The 23,880-nt window shown below is 39.6% G+C and overlaps 2 protein-coding genes across 4 annotated transcripts; one reads left to right on the top strand and one right to left on the bottom strand.

Moving 5' to 3' along the window:
• Positions 1–8,573: 8,573 nt before the first annotated feature.
• On the bottom strand, positions 8,574–9,652 carry LOC120111676 (NADPH-dependent aldehyde reductase-like protein, chloroplastic). Its single transcript, XM_039129438.1, has one exon. It carries the CDS (start codon positions 9,538–9,540, stop codon positions 8,626–8,628), a length of 915 nt encoding a protein of 304 aa, XP_038985366.1. The 5' UTR covers positions 9,541–9,652; the 3' UTR covers positions 8,574–8,625.
• Positions 9,653–17,065: 7,413 nt separating this feature from the next.
• Positions 17,066–21,374, top strand: LOC103700104 (putative disease resistance protein RGA1). 3 transcript variants are annotated; one of them, XR_005513121.1, is made up of 3 exons: positions 17,068–20,532; positions 20,639–21,009; positions 21,217–21,374. XR_005513121.1 is itself a non-coding variant. In XM_039129440.1 (2 exons), exon 1 carries the CDS (start codon positions 17,253–17,255, stop codon positions 20,490–20,492), a length of 3,240 nt encoding a protein of 1,079 aa, XP_038985368.1. In that variant the 5' UTR covers positions 17,066–17,252; the 3' UTR covers positions 20,493–20,532; positions 20,610–21,177. The 3 variants fall into 3 exon arrangements, 2 of the variants coding, with proteins under 2 accessions (XP_038985368.1, XP_038985367.1); XM_039129440.1 differs by lacking the exon at positions 21,217–21,374 and having other exon boundaries at positions 17,066–20,532; positions 20,610–21,177; XM_039129439.1 differs by lacking the exon at positions 21,217–21,374 and having other exon boundaries at positions 20,639–21,177.
• The last annotated feature ends 2,506 nt before the right edge of the window (positions 21,375–23,880 follow it).

A 23,880-nucleotide genomic window follows, 5' to 3' on the forward strand; every position in this document is an offset into this window, starting at 1 on the left:
CATGTGTTTTGGCATTGAAAAGTGAAAACTGAATACGTGGGCCCTTTAAGGGCCTTTGGGTTCCTTTATTTGATTAATTTATCTTTTTCGGATCTCGCCAAGAGTCGTGACACATGGAGTTCCCAGTTATAATTAAGATAAAAACCCGCGGTAACAAAGAGCGTTTTACTATAAGGCCACGAGGCGTGTTTTAGATTTATTACTGAGTGGTTTGGAGGTTTTTTATTTTTTTAATAGAAGTTGGGAGTTTTTTTTAAATATATTACTGGGAATTATGATAACAGCAAAAATCTGCTAAAAATATTAAAAATTATTAATTAGATTAGATCTATCGCGGATCGGATGGATCGGTCCAACTGCAAAACAACGTGTATAGAGATGAATTTTAAAAAAAAGATGGTTGGTCGACTGATCTGATAGCTCACAGTTAAACCCCATTCCACTAAAAATTAGATCAAAAATATAAAACTGTAGAGTTTTTTATATTGTTTTTTGTAAAAAATTTTTATACTTTATATAAATGTATAAATTAGCAGCAGGAGAAGCAAAGGGACATTACAACCAATTTGTCATCTCTGGTACACTGTGCTTAAAACTTGATGCAAGTCGGGTGAGAAAGAAACTTTACCCTCGCAATATTTCCCAATTGAAGGTGCAGGACAAATACAAAATAATACATGAAAGAAACCAGTGGTGCCCACAAAAGATTCTCTTGTCCATAACAGTCCAAGGGCTGGTGATTGTAACGTTTCTTTCCTTTTTGCGTCTCTAACTTTCTCCTCCTTTTTGTTTTTTTTTGGGTTCATCTGTCTCCAACTCATTTATGCTTCCCCGCTTCTAGCTGGAGGACTTAGTAAAGTTTCTAACTTCAAAAAACAAAAAGAAGAAAACTCAGATAGTTAGCCTTCTCAAAAGAGATGGAGATATAAGTCAAGTTATATATATATATGAGAAACCATTGGCTGGACATGAAGTTTAATTTACAACCTATTGATTTGGCACTACACACGTACATGCAGGCATGCATACACTCCAAGAATTAATCCTGCTTTATGATAGAAACAAGAGAAGATCGGTATCCCAATCTGAGTACGTGCATTAAGTTTTCTACTCTACAGTCATAGAAAACGCTAAATCAAATGGACATTGTAGCTGCACATGCTTTTTCAGGCATGCATCACATGTGCTTAGAGTTAGATTGCTTAATTACATCAAATCTCTACTATTATTAACTTCTTAGTAGCAAAGCTCGAGGTAGTAAATCTAACCCCAAGGTAACTCTGGCTTCATGTTTTCAGGAGGCTACATATGAAGACTGGCTTTATTATGAATACATTAGCAAGCAAAAGATTTGTTTTGCTCGTTAACGCAGTTATCAAATTACTTAACAGTCTATGGCTTAATTTCATTCCATTATAGAATCATAAAGACTTCCTCTGAGATACCATGACCATCAAGTATTCATTCAGGGTGCATTAATCCTGTTCTAACCTACCTGTAATTTGATAACAGGGAACACCCTCTCAGCCTCTTGAATATATGAATATAAATTACAAACATCATTTATGTAGCCCAAGTTTTGGATTCCATACAGATTAATTGTTAAAGAAATAAAATAAAAAAATAAAAAAATAAACAGGCAGCAGATCTCACCACTAGATGAGTCCATTAGTTCATAGTTACTAATCATATGTCCTCCAAAAACGAATCATAACTTCTCAAATAGAAAAAATTATAGACAGAAATTTATAGACAGCAGTTCCCACAAGTTAGAAAAGTTAATTAGTCTGTAGTTAGCAATCATGTCTCCAATAGTTCCCCTCAACTAGGCGACTTGCCAATCAAAAATTGATATTGAGAACAGTAGGTTGCGGACCTAATTAATCTTTCAAAGTAATTCAGCCAAGTTAATTCGTAACAGGTGCTTCTTGGGTGCACAATATTCTGCTTCAGTTAAAAAGCAAAAACCCATGCCTTGTTTTTTGAATTTTGAAGAGAATGGTGAAGCACCAAGCATGACATAATAACCAGTGATGGAACATTATGAATCACCATAGCTTGCTCAATCTGAATCACCAGATGCTTGCATGGAACCTTGTGGCATTAAAGGAAAAAAGAAGGATGCCTTCATGTTTACTTTAGATGCCGAGGGAGGCAAATGACAAATTAGCACAAGCGACGGCAAGATAGATAAGGCACCCAATTAATCTCCATTTATCTTTGTTCTTAGCAAGCAACCAAGATCCAATATTTTAGACCAGAAGAAGGATGAGGTATGGAAGTGCAGAAACTAATTATTGGTTATTTGAATATCTTAATGAGAGAACCTAATAATTAGATTATTAGTCTATTTTATTTGGACACAGTTCCTTCTCCCATCCTTGTCCAACTTTGTTTTAAACCGTTCTATGTAAGTCGAAGGGTTGTTTGTTCTATCATATAGCAACATAAAGTAGGAGAGATGGATGACGAACTAGCCCTAGAAATTTTCACGGCATAAAGACTATTCTTTAAGAGATGTGACCTATATAGAGGTGGAGCAAGATTAAAAGGCATCCACTCATTTTCACTATTTCTAGACCAATAAATAACATATTTATTGCATTTTAATCCCTAGTATGATGATCCAACATTTTTACATATGTTATTAAAGCAAGATAATATTGAGATTAAAACCCTAAAAGATTAAAATCAAAATTTATTAAAAAATAATGATAAAATTTAATTCTATCAAATGATTAATTCTTCATGCTCGATGAAATTTTGAAACAATTTAGGATTTTTATTCTTCTTATCAAGACAAGTACACAAGATCAAGAATCACAAACAATAGATTTGTCGAAATTAAAAATTCGAGTTCTGAACCAATGGGCCTTGAATCCTCCCATCGTCCCGGCCCCATGTGCACGACAGCCTGCTAGCTTGGCATTCAGCGGGCCCCAAGTCTTGTGTACATATATAGTAGCCTGGCCACAGCGGCCCTGAATCCCACGTGCATGGGGACCCAATTTGCCGGCCAAGACCCATTGGAAAAGAAGGTCGAATTTGGTACTAGGATGATGCTCTTAGCAACAATAGCAATGGCCCCAGAAGCATGGGAGGTAGCGGTGGTTGTAGTAATGGTGATGGCGACAACGGAATAATGGTGGTAGGGATGTGGGTAATGTCCTGCAGGTGGTGATAAGAAAGAAAGGCATTTTTCGTGGTGTTAAAAATATGATTTTTTTTGTTGTTAAAATAGTAAAAGTAAAAAATTTTTATTTTATTTTTTTTTAAAAAAAATAAAAAAGATATTTTAGAAAATCAAGAATAAAAATAATACCATCAAGCATTTTTTTTATTATTTTGGTATGTGTAATTTTATTTTAAAAATAAAAATAGAACAAACAGGCACTACAAGTTTCCAAAATTTTAGGAGACAAGATATGATTTAGATATGATTTAATTGGACAGCATCTAAGTGACAGGCTCTCATCAACGGATCCAAGTGCCATTACCGTGGGATGTTCGACAACATCCGGACCGTAGGGACCATGAAGGCAGTCTGACTAAAGCTGGGATTGGTGATAATGGAGGTGGTCATGGAGAGAGAGACGGCATGAAACCAAGTTGGTGGGGGGCGTAGAACAGTCTGGCACCGGAAAAAACAGGGGATGCAGCCAGGATGCATTAACAGCTTCTCTACATTATTTGATGTCTCATATAATGGTTCTGTCAGTCAACATATACATCGCTTGGGTCTACGGCAATCGTTTTATTAGAAGCTTTCCGTTGACAGGAGTGTTTTAAACCTATATCATATTGCATGGTGATAAAGAAGTTACAGACTCGTGCATGGAATTTTAACTTACAAGGTATGGGTTGTAAGAGTATGTGAACTCTTATGTACACATTCAGTTTTTAAGGAAAGAGTTCAGCGTTACCAAAAAAACGCAAAAAAAGGGATCCTTGGGAAGTATTAGGTTGCAATAGATTGTTCTCATCAAAAAAAAAAAAAAAAGGTTGCGATAGATTGTGATCTCAAGACTCGAGGAGTATGATGAAGTATAAACTTGTTGTCATCTCCATCCCTCCTGTTCATCTGGTTCCTCGCACAACAGCCTCAACCTCCAATGTTACTTAAGCGTAGGTTCCTCGTCCTCTTCTTCCTCGTCGTGATTCCTCTATTTATTTTTGTCCTCGATATGGTAATAAGAGAGGCCGGGGTTCTGGGGGTCGTTACAATTTTAACTTTAATATCAAATGCTCCACAGGAAAGGAATATTTAAACATGGCACTACGTTTGCCTATAGGATGCTCAAACTTGTTTGTTTTGAGGAAAAAAATCCGTTGCCTTGTAGCTAGGTTATCCTTTACAAACCAGGGTTTCACATAGATAATTCAAGCAATTGGATATAGTCTACTATCTCTACACTGTTTACCTATTAAAAATCATACAATTTGGAGACTGCTATCTTATGCATCAAGTTAAAAAAAAAAGAATTGTTTAAATAACAAGAAACAATGCAAGTTTTTTGACTATTTGATATATATAGACTGAGAGTCTTCAAATCATATAATTTTAAATATATAAACAATTTAGAGGTAGTAAAATATATTTAATGGCTCGGATTATTGATGTAAGACCTCCATCATCTAGTCCAAATCCAATCGAATTTGCGTGGAGATAGACTTTTAAAATCTAAAAGTTCTTCTAAGTTTACAAAGTTAAAAAGATGATACTAAATGTGCAAAGTGAAAAGGATTTATTTTTCTTGTAAATTTTTTTATAAAAATAATATAAGATAAGATGGTCTTTTAGGAATATGGAAAGAAAATATTTTAGATTCTAGAGTAAGATTTTCATCTCGCTATCAGTTTCTAGCAATATAGAGCAAGTACTGACATGAATATTATAAATCTCGGCCATAGTTATATCAATCAGTTTAAATTGACGTAGATTGATATATCAATTGATATGATATCAAAGTATTACCTAGGATCTCCTAATTTACATTTCATAATCTTAAAAATAAGATTTTTGTAATTAATTGTTTAAATTAAATATATTATAACAATAACCAAGATCTAAGAAATTGTGATTCCTATAATATTGACTAAGATTGTTAAGATCTTGGTGTTTTCCTTCTTGATCCAAACTTCCAATCTCATCCAAGATACCAAGATCTCTATCCATGTCAATATTGAGCATCTTCTGAGATTGCTAAGTTTGTAATTAAAAACTTTACTCTAGAGGAAATGAGTAAAATCCAGGTTGCGCATGAACTGATGCAAGCCGGAGAAACTTGACTACCCTTTGATTACCCTGACCCTTTGAACATCAAACTTTGTAACTAAAAGCATAAATTGAATGTTGAAATAGGCTAATATTACTAGAGATGAAGACAATATTAAGGGTGCATCGAGAATCATTTTAAGACAAGATCGAGGGCTAGATTCATGCCCTATATTATATTAGAAGCTCCCAAGTGACCTGTGGACCATCACTAGATCAGCTAAGAAAAGAATACAAGGTGACACTTGATTACAAGTATCTAAAGAGCTCAACATTTTACTATGTTTTGTCAAGTTGTAGTATTTCATGCAGTCTAATGCATATTAGTCTAAAAAATAGCTTCGCCCTAAGTAGCAAAAATATAATTTCAAGCTAAAAACATTTCTACTATATTTGGTATCAGCTAAGCTTTTCAACACTATTTGAATTGTCTCGATTGGAGCTCGGATGAGAAAGTTATGATCGTCTAAAGAGTATTAACATAATGAAAGTGCTTGAACGAGGAAATCAAAGACCGAGAATACAATAGCAAGGCAAAACTGTGTCATATTCGGACAGCAAGTTAATATATCATTCAACTTTTTCTGATGGCATTCAACCCACCATCAGATCCAAACCGAGTTCGAGAAGCCTTGAAGTCACTGCTAACCAAGTCCAGGTTGAGTTGGAAGGTAACAGATAAGCAGTTATTGTGCCATCAAATCAAGATATATGTCGTGCGATCCATTTTGCTTCTAGAAGCACCCTAAGCAAGACTTAAGAATGGATTAGAACCAAACACATGATAGTTGCCATAAGAGAGTCCTATGATCCATAACTAAAGCTGTAATAGGCCGGATTGACCTGTAACCCTACCCAACCCGCTTAGACCCGATTCAACCTTTTTTTAAAGATCCATGGAGCCAGGATGGGTTTTAAAATTAAATCTATTCTATTTTTCACGTCAAATCTGAGTTTACTAAATTCTGACGAAGCTCTACTCGACCTATTTAATTTTGGATCAATTTTGGATCTTCTACTCTATGACCCGGCCTGAACTTCGTAATGCCGTTAGGACCCGCAAGAGGTGGTTAAGTCGGTTTCTACTCTCCCAATCCAACTTTGTGACTCCGTCTCTACTCTCCCGACTCCCAAGTCCCGAGTCCCGAGTCGCATCCCAATTTCCAAAGGCCAAATCCTAATCTCGCTCTCTCCCCGCCGAACCCCATCTCCATACAATCATAACATAAACTAACCTTTCTAAGTAGGTTATATGTGAGGACCCGTGGAAGCATGTGTAGTCCCACATCAATTATTCACTGGGTGGATCTTTTATATTTATATAAGATCAAAAATTTTAAATAATACCTTGCAGCTAACTTTTTTGGATGAGATTTTGAGTTGTAACAAATGGTATTAGAGTAGACCCTGCCCATGGACTATATGGAATAGGAAACACTGCAACACAGGCTCATTCAGACTAACCACGGGCCAATCATAGTACTTGTGATTAGATTTAAATAGATTTGAACCCTTAGCCTTACGAGGATGTTAGGACTTAAATAAGAAGAGTATGTAAAAACTCGTGTGGGAGTGTGTTTAGCCCCGTATTGATTATTTGTTGAATAGACTTTGGGTAGTTATATATAAGATTAAGAAACCTAAATAATATCTTTTAGCTAGCTAGCCTTTTTGAGCAAGCTTTTTAATCTCCCAATTTCATCCAACAAACATTCATCTGCGGTCTCTACCGAGAAAGGCATAGACTTCTTTTGTTCGGCAGTCAATGGACCCTCACTGCAACTTCAGAGAGCACATAACCCTGTTACAGAAAGGAACAAACAGGAACAGAGGAAAAGGAAATAGAAAATAAAAGATAGCTCGCGGTGTAGAGAAGATGTAGGAAATGCTCGTTCCATCAGTAACCTACTTATTTATTTGTATATGAGTGTGCCACGTATTGTTACTGTCTTCAGTTAGAGCATGGCCTTGGCAGATTTTTGTCGTCTTAATGTTTTAAAACCCGTGTTCATGGGACACTCCTGTCATTAGCTCGCTTCTATCTGTGTATATGAATGCGACAAGTAACATTACTATCTTCAATGAGAACTTGGTCTTGATAAACCTACATGTCTCAACTGTGTTAATCCGTGCGCTTTTTTGGAGTTTGTATTTGATGACACTATTAGCAACCAAATATAATGGAGTTTTAGGCATTTGAGCTGACGAACAGAATCTTTTAAAGTTTAAAATCTCTTTTTTGTGTGGGCATCTTCATGAATCCTTTATATGTAATCGACTCAAATATTTAATCTTTCAAACAAGTTAAAAGGGAATAGTTATTATGGACCGGACATGATCCGAACCGGATCCAGATTCAAATTTTTTGGGTTGGGACCGGGTTATACATGAACCCGACTCAACCCGAATGACCCATTGGGTCCAAATTTTTTATCGTGAACCCAAGCCGCCCGGATCCAATCTTCTATTGGGTTGAGTCCAGATCTAACATCAAGACCTGAACAAAGAACCGAGTTGGATTGGAATTACTCCTGCCGCGATCCGATCCGACCATTTGCACTCCTACCCACAACTTTACCTCACAGTCCATAATTTATGATCTCAATATTGTGGCTAAATTGTTTCCCTCACATTACGTGAGTATGACACCTTCATTGTATTACTTTCATATGAGTTCGCGAGTTCTACTAGCACCAGTTATGCGGGTTCAAGGGTTCAAATCCACATCCCTCCCATGGACTTGAACATGGCATTCTCCTTGTCCATGGTCCTGTCCTCTCCATGGCCATGGCCAAAAGTCCTGTCCTCTCCAGCTAGAATTCTAACCTCTTAACACATATCGAGAATAAGCTATGCGAGCATAGAATTCTAATTTCTCAACATCTAGAGAGAATAGGTTATGTATTGGCATGCATCTTCCAATTATTTAGACATTGAATCCAACAAGACATTTTGATGGATGCAGACATATTATTCCCAATCGCTTAAGCTTAACTTGTGCTGTTCAACGCTTGAGAAAGTAGGCCACGCAGTAGCCGATAAATTGATCAGCTTTTCAGTATAGAGAATATGCTTGGTGTCTTGGGGACAAATGCGACACTGGACGTCATGGAAGAATGGAAATCGTGGACATTTGAGGCATGGGAAGTGTTGCTGTAACGATTGTCATGGAGAATAACAGAGTTTATCATAGCCAAGAGTGTCATGCTGAGTTAGGTGTAAAAAAAAAAAAGAAGAATGACATGGTACCTCATACCTAAACCATGCTGATTCATCGTCTGCACTCGTGGCAACACTATAATCAACCAATTCTCATATTTGCAGGAAACACAAAAAGGGAGTGATTGCAATCAAACATATCCACCATTCAGCCGGATGATCTGGCCATTGACCCACTCCCCGGCATCACTGGCCAAGAAGCCCACCATAGGGGCCACATCTTCAGGCCTACCCAAACGGCCCATTGGGCTCTCAGCCACCACCGCCCTTATCCGCTCCTCCGATTTTCCGGCGTAGAACAATGGTGTCGCGATTGGCCCCGGCGCCACCGCATTCGCCGTGATCCCAGTTCCCCTCAGCTCCTTCGCTAGGATTTTCATCATCACCTCGATCGCACCCTTGGTCGATGAGTATGTACTATACCCAGGCCTCAACGAGCCCACCGTCGATGACGACATTGTTATAATTCTACCTCCGCCACCTCGAACAAGCCGGTTTGCTGCTTCCCGGCAGCAAAGGAACGTCCCCTTGGCGTTTATGTTGTACACCCACTCCCATTGCTCTAATGTCGTCTCAGCAAGTGGTGGGTATTTGGGGTCTTGGACACCAGCGGCTGCCACGAGGATATGGATTTTTGGGCCAAAAGTGGACTGGGCCGTGTCAAAGAGATACTTCACTTTCTCCTCTTTCGACGTATCCGCTTCGACTGCAATGGCCCATGGGCCGGAATCAGCAGTGATGGAGTTGTTGAGGGAGGAGGCAAGGCTGTCGGCCGGCGCAGGGTCGCCAACATAGCCGATGACTACCTTGGCACCGAGGGAGGTTAGGTGGGTGGTGATTGCACTTCCGATGCCGCCGGAGCCTCCTGTTATGATGGCCACCCGGTCCTTAAGTGGCAGCGAGCCTGTAGTACTATATAGGCCAGCTGCTCCATTGACCTGGCCAGTCGGATATCCATCTCCACCTTGTTCACTGGCTGAGTTCGATGAGGGGGGCGAGCCGGCGTTGTTGCTCGGTGATTTAGCAGAATTTGAGGGAGATGCCATTTTCGGAGACTAGCCTAGCTTCTCCCTCTCCTTCCTCCTCCAACTCATTTCTCTGCTAGAAACAAGGAGTTATATTTTAGCTCACATGGGCACTGGCATTCACAATTATCATGTGGCAGATGGATGGAGCGGCCAAGGGAGTTTCTTCACAGTTTCCGGGCTCCTCAATCTTCATGTGTTTTGGCATTGAAAACTGCATATGTGGGCCCGTCAAGGGCCTTTGGGTCCCTTTATGTTATTACTTTATCGTTTTAGGATCTCGCCAAGAGTCATGACACATGGAGTTCCCAGTTACAATTAAGATAAAAACCCGCGGTAACAAAGAACGTTTTACTACCAAGGCCAGGAGGCATTTTTTAGATTTATTATTGAGTGGTTTGGAGGGTTTTTTTTTTTTAATAGAAGTTGGGAGTTTTTTTAAAATTTATTACTGGGTGGTTGGGAATTATGATAACAGCAAAAATCTGCTAAAAATATTAAAAATTATTAATTAGATTAGATCTATCGCTGATCGGATCGGATGTGTAATTATTGGGTCCAGATAGGCCGACTTGGATCGTAGTCGGTGGCCCATCTGGAGGTCCAACAGTGGTAGCTTTGGAAAGGAAGCTGTTGAGGCGGTTATAACCGCTTAACAGTGGCTATTCTCCCTTTATCTTCCTTTCCATGAGGCTATAAATGCCATGGCTTCCTCTGTGAGATTCCATCAACCACCCTTCACTACCTCTTACCTTCTTTCTCCTGCCACAAGAAATTGGATTGGGAGCGGCGGCGCCAGAGGAGGAGGCACCCCAGCTCGACATCGTCACTCATAGCTCCTTCCCGGAGCTAGGCGAGTCTTCTGATCACTCTGTTCTTTCCATTTCATATTCCGATCTATCCAGATAAATGATCAAAACAAAAGAAAATTAGAGAAATAAAAAGAAAAATAGAAGAAGAGGAAGGGTAGAAGAATGGAAGATGAGGAGGAGGAAGGAAGGGGAAGATCTCGCTGTGAGCGGCCGTCATCCAACGTTGGATCGATCGATCGAAGGCCATGGACGGCCCAGGCCGAATTAGCCTTCCCCTTCCACTCAACTGTGATTTTCCTTTCCATTAAAACCTAGATCTAAAAATCCTTAAATGCAAACCTACCTCCCGATTCATGGGAATGGTCCTCGACTTGTGCAATCCGGTTCCTATGGGTGGAACCGGTTTGATCTCGGCCGAAGGTGATCGGAGAAGACGAGCCGAAGGGGGATCTCCCTATTTTGGCCTCTGACTCGGGGCACCGTGGACGCCATCGGGCCGACCGCGGGCGTCGGCCGCGCTCTACGCGGACACCATCGGCTTCGGCCGATTCCTCTGCTTCTCGAGGGATGCCCGTGCCCCATCTCCTCCACTGGAGGTGGAGGAGGAGAGCGGTCAGCCGGGCCGCGGCTGTTGCAGGTCGGACCGCGGGCGCCGCTGGTTGGCCGCAGCGCCGCCGGTTTCAGGCCGGCCTCCTCCCGAGCGCCCTTCCGAGCTTGCCTCCTAGCTTCATGGGGGAAGAGAAGAAGAGGGGGAGGAGATCGGGATGGAAAATGGAAGAAGGTGGGGAAAATGGGTTTAGATCGGGAAGTAGAAGGAAGAAAGTGAAAGGGGAGAAGTAGAAAATGAAAGAGGAAAAATGGGTTTTTCATGGGCCTAGTAATTGGGTTTTGGAATTTGGAGGAGTAGGTCATCTGCATCATGATCCCACCGAGATGGGAAATTGGGCTATTGAATTTAGGGCCCAAATGTCCTAATCACTAAATTAGGGAACCATTAATATGAAGGAAAAATGCCTTAATGGGCCTTGGGATGGCTTCAAATAATTGTAATTATAAGGGCCTAAGATTAGATTGGGTCTAAGGAGCCCAAACCTTAATAAAAGGGTTAAATTGAATATGGGCTGAGTCAAGGTCCCTTTTTAATTAATTAGATCTGATAAGGTTTAATTATAAATTAACTAATTGTGTTTCTGGGCCTGAATACAAATGGGCCCAGTGACTGAACCAGGCCAAGGGCCTGATCCAGAATCTAATTAAACTTTCGGCCTGAATGCAATTGACCCAGATCTGAACCAGAAATTGGGTCAAACTTGAACCAAAAAATTGGTTAGACTGAACTCAGACATTGGGTCAGACCCAAATTGAGGATTTGAATAGACCTAAATCAGAAATTGGACCAGGTTAGAGACCGAAGAATGAAATTGGGTCCTATAGATGGGTTGTAAACTGATTAATTAAGAAAGATGTAAATAAATGAAGTTGAACGTGCAATTAACAAATAATTTGATAGGTAATTGAAGAATTGGCATTTGGCGAGTGATTTAGGTAAATAACATGTCTTAATCTTATTATGGATCATGTATCACGTTTTATAAGATGAACACGTATTATTTATGCAATTTGAATTATGGAAAAAGTATGCAACCCTAATATAATCTTATGTTTTATTAAATATTTATGACTATTTGATTATGCAATTGTATATGATTATTTATGTTTTCACAAAATTAGGATCAAGCATGTGTTAACAAATGATTGCATGATTTTGGATAAATAGCATCCATTATGATTATTATATTATTTACACATAATTATGATGATGTAGAATGTTGTATGGAAAAAATAAAGTTTTCAGCATGATCATGAGTTTTATTCATCATGATGTCATCATTCATTTTCCAATGTATCTATGAAATAAGATTCATGAAAAGCATGATATGGTATATGAATTCTCAGATTGCTATGTACGGCCCTTGCCAGCGGATTATAGTAGCTCGGCATATGGCCCTCGCCAGCGGGTTATAATAGCTTGGTTTAGACCCTACCAATGGGGAACAATAGTCGGCAAAGATTATGACCCTCGCCAGCCGGTTATAGTAGCTCGGCATACGGCCCTCGCCAGTGGGTTATAGTAGCTTGGTTTAGACCCTGTCAACGGAGAACAATAGTTGGCAAAGATTATGGTCCTCGTCAACGGGTTATAGTAGCTTGGCATATGGCCCTCGCCAGCGGATTATAGTAGCTTGGTTTAGACCCTGCCAACGGGGAACAATAGTTGGCAAAGATTATGGCCCTCGCCAGCGGGTTATAGTAGCTCGGCATACGGCCCTCGCTAGCGGGTTATAATAGCTTGGTTTAGACCCTGCCAACGGAAAATAATAGTTGGTAAAGATTATGGCCCTGTCACGGGTAATAATAGTGACCATAGCTGCACTATTATTTGAGGGCACGAATTTCAAAGCATTAATAATAGCAAGCACGAATTTCAAAGCATGAATAATAGTATGTACGGATTTCAAAGCATGAATAATGATGAGTACGGATTTCAAAGTATGGGATAATGGCAAAAGTTTTATGATGCATAACCATATTTATGAAGTTGTATAAATGGACATGCATAGTTTTATCACTGGTTTGTTTATATGAAATACTTACTTTGTTACAACTGTTAGTTTCTTGAAATAGTACGCTGGCATGCAAAGCATTATGATTGATCTGATAAGATTATGCATGGTTACTTACTGAACTTTATAGCTCACACCAATTTATTTATATTCTTACAGATAATAGGAGATGCTAGGAACAAGGAGCGTGACATGTTGTTATGGAAAAAGTGAAATATTAAATGTTGATATTTTTAGATACTCTGTAATCATTCCTTACTGATGAAACATTTGATGAGATTCATGAAATCAATTGTTCATAATTAATTTGAATTTTTGAAGTGGCTGCGTGTTATTGCGTGCAAAGGTTTGTAATAGCATGGCCATGTCACGAACCGAATTCGGGGCATGACAGGATGGATCGGTCCAACTGCAAAACAACGCGTATAGAGATGAATTTAAAAAAAAAGATGGTTGGACTGATCTGATAGCTCACAGTTAAACCCCATTCGACTAAAAATTAGATCAACAATATAAAACAGTAGAGTTTTGTATGTTGTTTTTTGTAATTATTTTTATACTTTATATAAATGTATAAGTTAGCAGCAGGAGAAGCAAAGGGACATTACAACCAACATGTCGTATCTGGTACAATGTGCTTAAAACTTGATGCAAGTCGGGTGAGAAAGAAACTTTACCCTCGCAATTTTTCCCAGGTGCAGGACAAATACAAAATAATACATGAAAAAAACCAGTGGTGCCCACAAAAGATTCTCTTGTCCATAACAATCCAAGTGTTGGTGATTGTAACGTTTCTTTCCTTTTTGTGTCTCTAAGCTTTCTCCTCTTTATTTCACCAAAAAAAAAAAAGCTTTCTCCTCTTTTTTTTTGGGGGGGGGGGGGGGGGGGGGGGGGTGGGGTTCATCTGTCCATGCGCCCGACTCCATCCAACTCATTCATGCTTCCCCACTTCTGGCTGGAGGATAAGTTTCTAATTTCAAAAAACAAAAAGAAGAAAACTCAGATAGTTAGCCTTCTTAAAAGAGATGGAGATATAAGTCAAGTTATATATATATATATATATATATATATATATATATATATATATATATATATATATATATATATATATATATATATATATATATATATATATATATGAGAAACCATTGGCTGGACGTGAAGTTTAATTTACAACCTATTGATTTGGTACTACACGCGTACATGCAGGCATGCATACGCTCCAGGACTTAATCCTGCTTTGTGATAGAAACAAGAGAAGATCCGCATCCCAATCTGAGTACATGCATTAAGTTTTCTACTCTACAGTCATAGAAAAACACTAAATCAAATGGACATTGTAGCTGCACATGCTTTTTCAGGCATGCATCACATGTGCTTAGAGTTAGATTGCTTAATTACATCAAATCTCTACTATTATTAACTTTTTAGTAGCAAAGCTCGAGGTAGTAAATCCAGCCCCAAGGTAACTCTGGCTTCATGTTTTCAGGAGGCTACATATGACGACTGGCTTTATTATGAATACATTAGCAAGCAAAAGATTTGTTTTGCTCGTTAACGCAGTTATCAAATTACTTAACAGTCTATGGCTTAATTTCATGCCATTATAGAATCATAAAGGCTTCCTCTGAGATACCATGACCATCAAGTATTCATTCAGGGTGCATTCCTGTTCTGACCTACCTGTAATTTGATAACAAGGAACACCCTTTCAGCCTCATGTGAATCCTGCTTCTTTTCCGAGAACGAGATGGAAAGGACATTATGCACAAAATATTTGTTTGATTCAAGTTTCTTTGTGCAGACCTTTGAATAATTAATTTTTAATTGAGAGTTACTGAAGGCTTTCTTTTTGGTTTTTTATAAACATTCAAGTATGCTCAAAGCAACTGATTAGTAAACTTTTTACTCAAATATTTTGCATCATTAAAATCAAACTTTTAGGGTCAACAATATTAAATTGGAGCTACTTCAGCCTAGCATAATTATTTTTTTAGAAAAAAAAATACAATAACATCCTTTCCTCGAGATACACTTTAATATCAAAATTTTAAAACCTTCAGTTAATACCATTGATTTATTTTACTATGTCAATATAACAGGATCAGGCCATCTATCTCCATTAAAAGAATAATAAACATTAATTATTATGGATCATCATATAATAAGTTAAAAATTTTACCATTTTCAAAGTGCCCTTTCCTCCCTAATTATGCAAAGAGGACTCCATTGACGACCTGATGGACCACAACTATGTGTGATGCTTTTGTGGGCTCTAGGTACAAGCCATGAGGACAAGCTATCTTCCATTTCTATAACATCCAACAGTCAGTAGTTTAACATGTATCGGCTTTGTTAAAACCACGTTACCTTGTCCAAAGATCATGCATGTTTGAAGGCCACCCTGTTAGTCTTAATTGAATTTTGATGGCGTTTTACAAACTACGGGCAAAGCAGCATTTGGTAAATAAATGAGGAATAGATAGATTTCTCCCTTGAGCCACATACAACACAACCTTGACTTACTTGCCAGTCTTCCGTAGCCAAGACTTCGCTAGTGTGGAGTTTGTTATGCAAGGCAAGCCAAAGAAATACCTCGACCTTTTATGGGATAGCAGCCTTTCAGATGAGTTTATAATATAGCCAAATGAGACTGCCATTGTTGACAAACTTATAATAGGAATCAACTACAAAGACGCGATTTTGAGTGAGCTTCCGTGAATGTTGTTAATGAAAATAGTACATTTATCAAATATAAATTTTATCATACCATTTAGTGTTTTACCACCTACTTATGTGTATATTTTAAGAAAAAGTATAAATATTTTTATGTGCTCTCAAATAGCTATGAAAACTCCTAGAACGAAGGATTAATCAACACTTTGGAGCTAGCATCCATACGAACCTAGCCCCTGCCAGCTAGTATAAAACTGGCGTACGAATCATAATACTTTATTGATTAGAAAATATGATTCTTTCTTGGGTACAAAGTGACTTAAGCATAAATATTGATAAACAATATTTTGACCTATGATGTGACTAAATGGCACAAAATGATTTATGAATTTATTTACAATATAAACTTGGAACCATATTTATGAAATATTGATAATTTGTGTATGCATGATTGATTTTGTGACTTGCTTTATCATATTGTACTATGAAATACTTTATTTTGAGATAATTGTTATTGTTTGTAAATAATGCATTATTTATGTAAAAACTTATGCTTGATCCCGTAAGGTGGTGTAAGTTTTATTTACTAAGCTAGTTTATTTACTAGGCAAAAGTTACCTTCTAAATATTAATATTTCTACAAATAGTGAAATAAGTTTCTAACCAATCTAGCCATAATTGCCAAAATCCTATAAAGAGAGCTTGACCATCTTGGTGCACCCAAAATATAGACACATAGCATTTCATTTATATTATTAAATAAACTTGCCATTATTAGCGCCCCTAACATATTTAATCTATATTTCATCTATTTAGGCTATCCATGAACAAAAGCAATTTGAAAAATTTTTTCTTTTACGTATAAACTTAGCATCATGAAAAAAGTTGAACTATTATCACAAAAAATAAGCAGACAAGCATACAAACACATAAAGAACTTTGCAAGTTTTTTATTATATTTTTGCGACACAAATATTTAATATACCTGCTACACTTAGAATGAGAAATAATAAACTTTGTTACCTAACCCTTCCCTAAAGATTGATTCTGCTTCCAATTCTCAGATTTTAAAATATTTGACATTAAAATTTGTTCCTATATTTATTTCTTTTTTAATTCCAATTTATGTTCCTCGATTTGAAGCTCCGAGCTGGATGTCGATGACAAATGTGCTAAAAGAGTACCTCCTTTGATCCACGTACCAATAAAACTTGTTACTTGGGGGGGTGGAATTCTGGTTTCTCTTGAATCAGAAATTAGTTCTTTCATATTTTATTAGATCTGTGACGGAAAAACATGCCAATTAGATTACTTGGACTGCGATATAATTTTGATTGGGGTTGGTGAAGTGTCCATATCTCGATTTCTGTTTTCTTGAAAAGAAAAAAAAAAAAAAAAAGATTCCCCAGCTCCCACTAGGCCTTGTCCCCCTCCATTATTGATGCAAAAAGATATCTAGGCCCTGTCCTCCCTCGATTATTGGTTCAAGACTCTCTCATCTCAAGACTCTTCTTCATCAGTGCTTGGTGTGGTCAACTTGGAAACCCCCAAGCATCCTCCGCTCGCCAAGCCCTCACCGATTACAATCTCTTGCTCAAATCTATCCTTGAAGCGTTCCGCGATGGCAGAAGCAGCAGCAATGGCAGTTGCCTCTCCTGTTCTGGAAGTCGTGATCGAGAAGCTGGGTTCTAGATTTTGGGAAGAGCTGGGATTGGCGCAGAGCGTCAACTCTGACATTGAGAGGCTGCAGAGCGTGCTGTCGACGATCGGCGATGTACTCGATGATGCCGAGAGGAGATCCATCCGCGACAAAGCTCTGAATGGTTGGCTGAGGAAGCTCAAGGATGCAGCTTTCGATGCCGACGACGTGGTGGATGAGTTCCGGTACGAAGCGCTGCCGCGACGGATGGAGAGACGTACCCAGCTGATCGGAAAGGTAAGCGACTTCTTCTCTCCTGACAACCAAATTGCTTTTCGCTATAAGATGGCTCACAAGATAAAAAAGATCAATAAGAGATTGGGCGAGATCGCGGAAGAGAGGTCAAAATTCCATCTGGCAGAGGGATCCACCTCAAGAAGGACTCTCGATCGAGAGACCTTCTCATATGTGATTGAGTCCGATGTTTATGGACGAGGTGAAGACAAAGAAAAGATCGTAAATTTCTTGGTCGGTGCAGATGATAGGAGTGATGTCTCGGTGCTTCCAATAGTTGGGTTGGGCGGAGTTGGGAAGACCACACTTGCCCAGCTAGCTTATAATGCTCAGGGGATAAAAGAGCACTTTGATCTTACATCGTGGGTATGTGTTTCTGATGATTTTAGCATCAAGGCAATTATTAAAAATATTATTGGGTGTGAAGCCTCAAACTTGGAAGCTGCTCAACGTGAACTCCAGACGAAACTGGGTGGGAGGAGATTCTTGCTTGTTCTGGACGATGTCTGGAACGAGGTTGAAGCAGAGTGGGAGAGACTGAAGACCTTACTGAGATGTGGCCGGCAAGGAAGCAAGATCATAACTACAACACGAAGCCATGTGGTTGCCAGGATCATGGGAACGGTGGCTCCGCATAATTTGCAAGGCTTGACATCCGCTGACTGCTGGACTCTGTTCAAGCAGAGAGCATTTGGGCCAGGAAGAGAAGAAGAGACTCCAAGGTTGGTTGAAATTGGAAAGGAGATCGTTGAAAAATGTGGGGGCTTGCCCTTGGCTGCAAAGGCTCTCGGAAGTCTAATGAGCTCTAGAAGAGGGGAGAAGGAGTGGTTGCAAGTCAGAGATAGCGAACTATGGAGATTGCCTGTAAACGAGAATAGTATATTACCAGCACTACAGTTGAGTTATGATCATTTGCCTTCTGATTTAAAGCAGTGTTTTGCTTATTGTTCGATATTTCCAAAAGATTATAGAATTGAAAGGGAGAAACTGATTCGGCTGTGGATTGCCGAAGGTTTCATCCAAACATCGGACGGTGATATGCTTGAAGAGGAAGTTGGCAACCGATACTTCAATAGCTTGTTGTGGAGATCCTTTTTTCAGGATGCGATAAAAGATTTCAGTAACAACATAATTATATGCAAGATGCATGACTTGGTGCATGATCTTGCGTGTTCTATCGCAGGAGATGAGTCCTCGATCACGAAGGTGGGCATGAAGACAAGAATTCCACATGGATGTCGGTATTCATCATTTCTTTGTGAGTATAACATGTCGTCGACGACTTTAAAGGCTGATTTTGAAGCAAACAAACTGAGATCACTTATTTCATTGAATAGGATGAGGTTTGATATTCATCAAGAATTTACCATCTATGCGATGTCATCCCTTACTCATCTCCGTGCATTAGATCTATCTCGAGCTGGCATCAAAGAGTTGCCCTGCACAATCAGCAAGTTAAAACATCTTAAGCTCCTTGATTTGTCGGGGACTTCTATTGAAGCTTTACCTGGCTCGATTACCGGCCTTCACAACTTGCGGACTTTGAACCTCGATTATTGTGATGCACTAAAAAGTTTGCCCGAGGGAATGAGTAATATGAGCAGCCTCAGAAACCTAGACATCCATGGATGTAGCAGATTGATTTGCATGCCCCGTTGGTTGGGCCGGTTGACTAACCTCCAAACAATGCACATGTTTATCGCGGGCAAAGAGCGTGGACGTACTATTTCTGAGTTGGAGCACCTAAATTTGATCAGTGGTTACCTAAAAATCACGAACCTTGACAATGTGCAGGATCCATTGGAAGCCACGAAAGCAGACCTGGCATCGAAGACAAACCTGCAATCATTGGGTCTGATGTGGAACAATCACTCATATATGGAATCGGCAGCATCCCCCATGTCAGAGGTGGAGGAAGTATTTGAGAGTCTCCAGCCTCACTCTAATCTGAAGAAGCTAGTTATTTATAGGTATCCAGGTATGAAGTTCCCAACTTGGATGGCATCTTCACCAATCCACAATCTAGTTAGGATCAAGCTGAAAGATCTCCAGAGATGTGAGTATCTTCCAGCGCTTGGTCACCTGCCTCTTCTTCAGGAACTCAAAATGTTGTGTATGAATGCTGTAAGGAGAATCGGAGTGGAGTTTTATGGGGATGGAGGTATATTTCCCTTGTTACGAAGTCTCTCTATGTCCGAGTTGCGTGATTTGGAGGAATGGTCTGCAGAGGCAACGGCAGGAGGAAAATCGGTGATGGCATTCCCTTGCCTTGAAAAGTTTACGGTATTCGGATGCCCCAAATTGAGGGTAGCACCACGTGTCCCACCGTCAGTCGTGGATGTTACTATCGAGGGTGATCGGCTATTATTAGCAGTGACCACAGGAGGGTTGTACAGACTGAGAAGACTCCGTATTCATAACTGTGAAGCACTATCATCGCCGTTCCGGTGGGAGTGGATGCAGGATCTCACTGCTCTTACTAGCTTGTATATCAGGGACGATAAGATGATGTGTTTGCCCGAGGGCATCTTGCAGCTGCGCATGCCCTCCCTCCAAGACTTTACCACGAACTGCAGGAACCTGAAGTCCATATCGGGGGAAGAAAGGGATAAGCAACAGCAGCCTCCCACCTTCTTCATGACCATCCAACAGCTCTGCTTATATTTCCCCGAGAATTTGACCGTTGTGCCGGAGTGGCTAGGGAGCCTCACAGCGCTTCAGAACCTGTCGATCTTCGGCTGCCCCCAGCTGCTGGCGAGGCGATGCGAGAGGGAGAGAGGCGAGGACTGGCCCAAGATCGCTCACATCTCACGCATCCACATCTCGCCAGCCAAAGCAAGGGAAGAAGACAGAGGAGAAAATAGCCAGAGATCTATTACTTCATTAATCAGAAAGTTAAGATTAACGAGCTGCACGGGCCATGGCTGATGTGGCAACAGCACCATCCGGTGAAATGTTATCTCTGTTGGTGCGTCTTTTTCTCCTTTGCTGTTCATCTGTACCTTTTCTTTCTTCCAATTATGCATTTACTGTTTCTTCTGCTAGGCTTTGACACTTGGTTCGGTGGTGGACAGCAAGAAATTGGGGCAGCAGCAGTTTGCTCAAAGCAAGCCAAAGATGAATTGCAGGAGTATCAGCTCCCCGGCTCGCTGGTTTTTATTGCTGCAATATTTTCGGATGACTGCTTTTGCCTCATTGTTAAGATCTTCGACGACTCCTCTGGAGAACCTCAAATCCTCTGTTCTCCGGTGTTACTGTCTCCCTCAGGGGGGATCCAAAATCTTCAGCAAGTCTCCAAGCCCCGCCCTGGACCATGCGTCTAAAGACCATGGCTATGGCTCCATCGTCCCAGCACATCCAAGTGCTTCCACTCTATTGCAGCAGTGTTGCTGAGCACATCCAATGCCTGATGGTTTCATGCTCCCTGCATTCTGCTATCTGTGGAGTACTTTTCATCATCCCTCAGCTTCTTATGTGCACGCAGTGCTTTATGTATTGGAATGAATAGCGACATATTGATTATTACGTCCTCTGTATGCTTGAAAGTGATAGAGCATAAATAGTTTATAAATACTCTGTAAATTACCATTCTGTGTACCTTTATGTTTATTTTGTTATTTATGCTGAATTTCTCTTCCTCTGGCTGTACTAGATCAAGGTAATCCAATCAGGAGCACAGGCTGGAAGGTAAATTGATAAGTTTGGTGGGACTATGAGCATATGACCACCATGAGTGTGGCAATCTAGGAGACCAAGAATGAACTATCTATAAATGGTGCTGCATTTGTTGCTATTGGTGTATAACTAGAAGTTTTTTGGCAGTCTAGAAGTTTGAATTGGTTTTATTTTGTTGCTACATTAGTTGAGGTAATTCCGTGGTACTTTTATACTTAGTATGAATTTTTATAGTTAGCATGAATTCATTTGTCCTCTCCAAATGTTCCCAGTGTGGTTCTTGGAATTGATTGTGGAGGCACAGGCGGTGGTTTCGGCTTGTACCATATGGAGAGGGACTGTGCGAAGAAGTAGAAAGTTCAATGGATTGTGGAGCAAATGGCTTGCACACCCTAATGGCATTGTGATAATATGGAAGTTTATTTTTTGCTGTGTTACTATAAATTTGAGAAACATTATTTTGTGTACCATAACTAATAGTGATGACTTGCTAGCACTCTTTTGCATTGTGATAAGGTGATAATTGCTGTTCATTATGTTAATCTGTTGTTGAGGAAAAAAAAAATATTCGATGTACTATAACTAATAGCAATAGCTTATCTGTAACTTCTGATAAAGTTCTATCTCTTTTATCCAAAAAAGGGAGAGAAAAAAACTTTTGGCAGAGTTCTTTAATTTAAATAAAAATATATGCATTACTTGATAGTTATAAAAATCAGATCAAGATTGACAAAATCAAGGGTTTAGGTCTCTATGCAGTGGTCCAACTTTTGGATCAACGATCAGGCCGGGTTATAACTACAAATATTTTGTGTATGATATGTTCATATAATTTGCAGATAATAGACCTAATCATCATTAAATTAGTGAACACTAAATGAATAATTAAAGAAACTAATTTCAAGAACGTTACAGTTCATTGTGTTTGCTTTTTAGAGGGCAAAGCCCGAGGTTCAACTTAGTAAGTTGATGTTGAGGTATGCAAAGAAAACCTATTTTTGCCCTTGGGCTCCATAAGGCTCTACATTTAAACAGCCACTCCAGACCCATATACTTCCATGAACACTCTTCCCCAACCAAACAGCAATCCACTAGATGGATAGATTTACGAGTTCTGATGTTACACCAGCAGTTGGGCTACATGGCCTAGCAATTAATATCATATGAATGATATCATCTGAATGATGTTCCTCAATGCAACCAAGCGTTCTTTCCAACCATTTCCGATCAGATTCACCAATGCTCCTCACAAAATGCCATGCTTTTAGAAAACTAATATTTTCATCACGTCATGACGAGATTAACAAATGCCATCATCGACAACTTCACTGTTCATAGAATCCCATCATTTCTATATTTGCAATTCTAATTATAAGAACATTATAATTTACCAATTTTTTCCTTCCAACTATTTCTGAGGGAGAGGCTTGGGTGGGTGGTAAATGCGTACTTCCGATGCCACCAGAGCCGCCTGTTATGATGGCCACCCGGTCCTTAAGTTGTAGTGAGCCTGTAAGTGCCATATACGCTAGCTGATCCCTTGACCTTGGCTAGTAGAATATCCATCTCCACCTTGGTTCACCGTGGCTGAGTCTGATGAGGGAGGCAAGCCGGCGATGTTTTCCCGGTGAGCCAGCGGAGTTTGAGGGGGATGCCATCCTCCGGAGACTAAGCCAGCTTCTCCCTCTCCTTCCTCCTCCAACTCATTTCTCAGCTAGAAACAAGGAGGAGTTTATATTTAGCTCGCATTGGTACCGGGCATTCACAATTATCATGTGGTAGACGGAAGGAGTGGCCAGGGAGTTTCCTCGACAGTTTTCCGGGCTCTTCAATTTTCATGGGGTTAGGTATTGGAAACTCCAGAATGTGGGCCCGTTAAGGGCGTTTGGGTTCCTTTATTTTATTTATTTATCCTTTTTTGGATCTCGCCAAGAGCCGTTCCCAGTTATAAGTTAAAAACCCGCGGTAACACGGGCAAGGCTCGTCGTTTTTTAGATTTATCACTGAGTGGTTCGGAGGGTTTTTTTTTTTAATAGAAGTTGGGAGGTTTTTTTTTAAGATTTATTACTGGGTGGTTGGGAATTATGAATAACAGCAAAAGTTTGCTAAAAATATTAAAAAAATATTAATTGGATCAGATCCAGCGCTGAGTGGATGGATCGGTCCAACTGTAAAGAAACAGGTATAGAGATGAACAAAAGAAAAGACGGTGGGACTGATCTGATAGACAGGTGAGCCCGTTCACTAAAAATTAGATCAAAAATATAAAAGCGGTAGAGTTTTTTATGTTGTCTTTTCTAATTATTTTTATACTTTATGAATGTATAAGGTTAAGTTAGGAGCAGGAGAAGCAAAGGGACATTACTACCAACATGTCATTTCTTGTCCAATGTGCTTAAAACTTCATGCATGTAGGGTGAGAAAGAAACTTTACCCTAGGTATTTTTTCCCAATGGAAGACCCCAGTGATGCAGGACAAATACAAAATAATACATGAAAGAAACCAGTGGTGCCCACAAAATATTCTCTGTCCATAACAGTCCAAGAGTTGGTGATTGTAACGTCTCTTTCCTTTTGGCGTCTCTAAGCTTTCTCCTCCTTTTTTTATTTGCGTTCATCTGTCCATTCGCCCGACTCCATC

This window comes from Phoenix dactylifera, chromosome 8, assembly GCF_009389715.1.
Source record: "Phoenix dactylifera cultivar Barhee BC4 chromosome 8, palm_55x_up_171113_PBpolish2nd_filt_p, whole genome shotgun sequence".
Taxonomy (NCBI): Eukaryota; Viridiplantae; Streptophyta; class Magnoliopsida; order Arecales; family Arecaceae; genus Phoenix; species Phoenix dactylifera.

What these genes read in the sequence shown, in the direction of transcription:
- LOC120111676 (XM_039129438.1), bottom strand. Translation starts at nt 9,540, where the DNA reads ATGGCATCTCCCTCAAATTCTGCTAAATCACCGAGCAACAACGCCGGC.
- LOC103700104 (XM_039129440.1), top strand. Translation starts at nt 17,253, where the DNA reads ATGGCAGAAGCAGCAGCAATGGCAGTTGCCTCTCCTGTTCTGGAAGTC.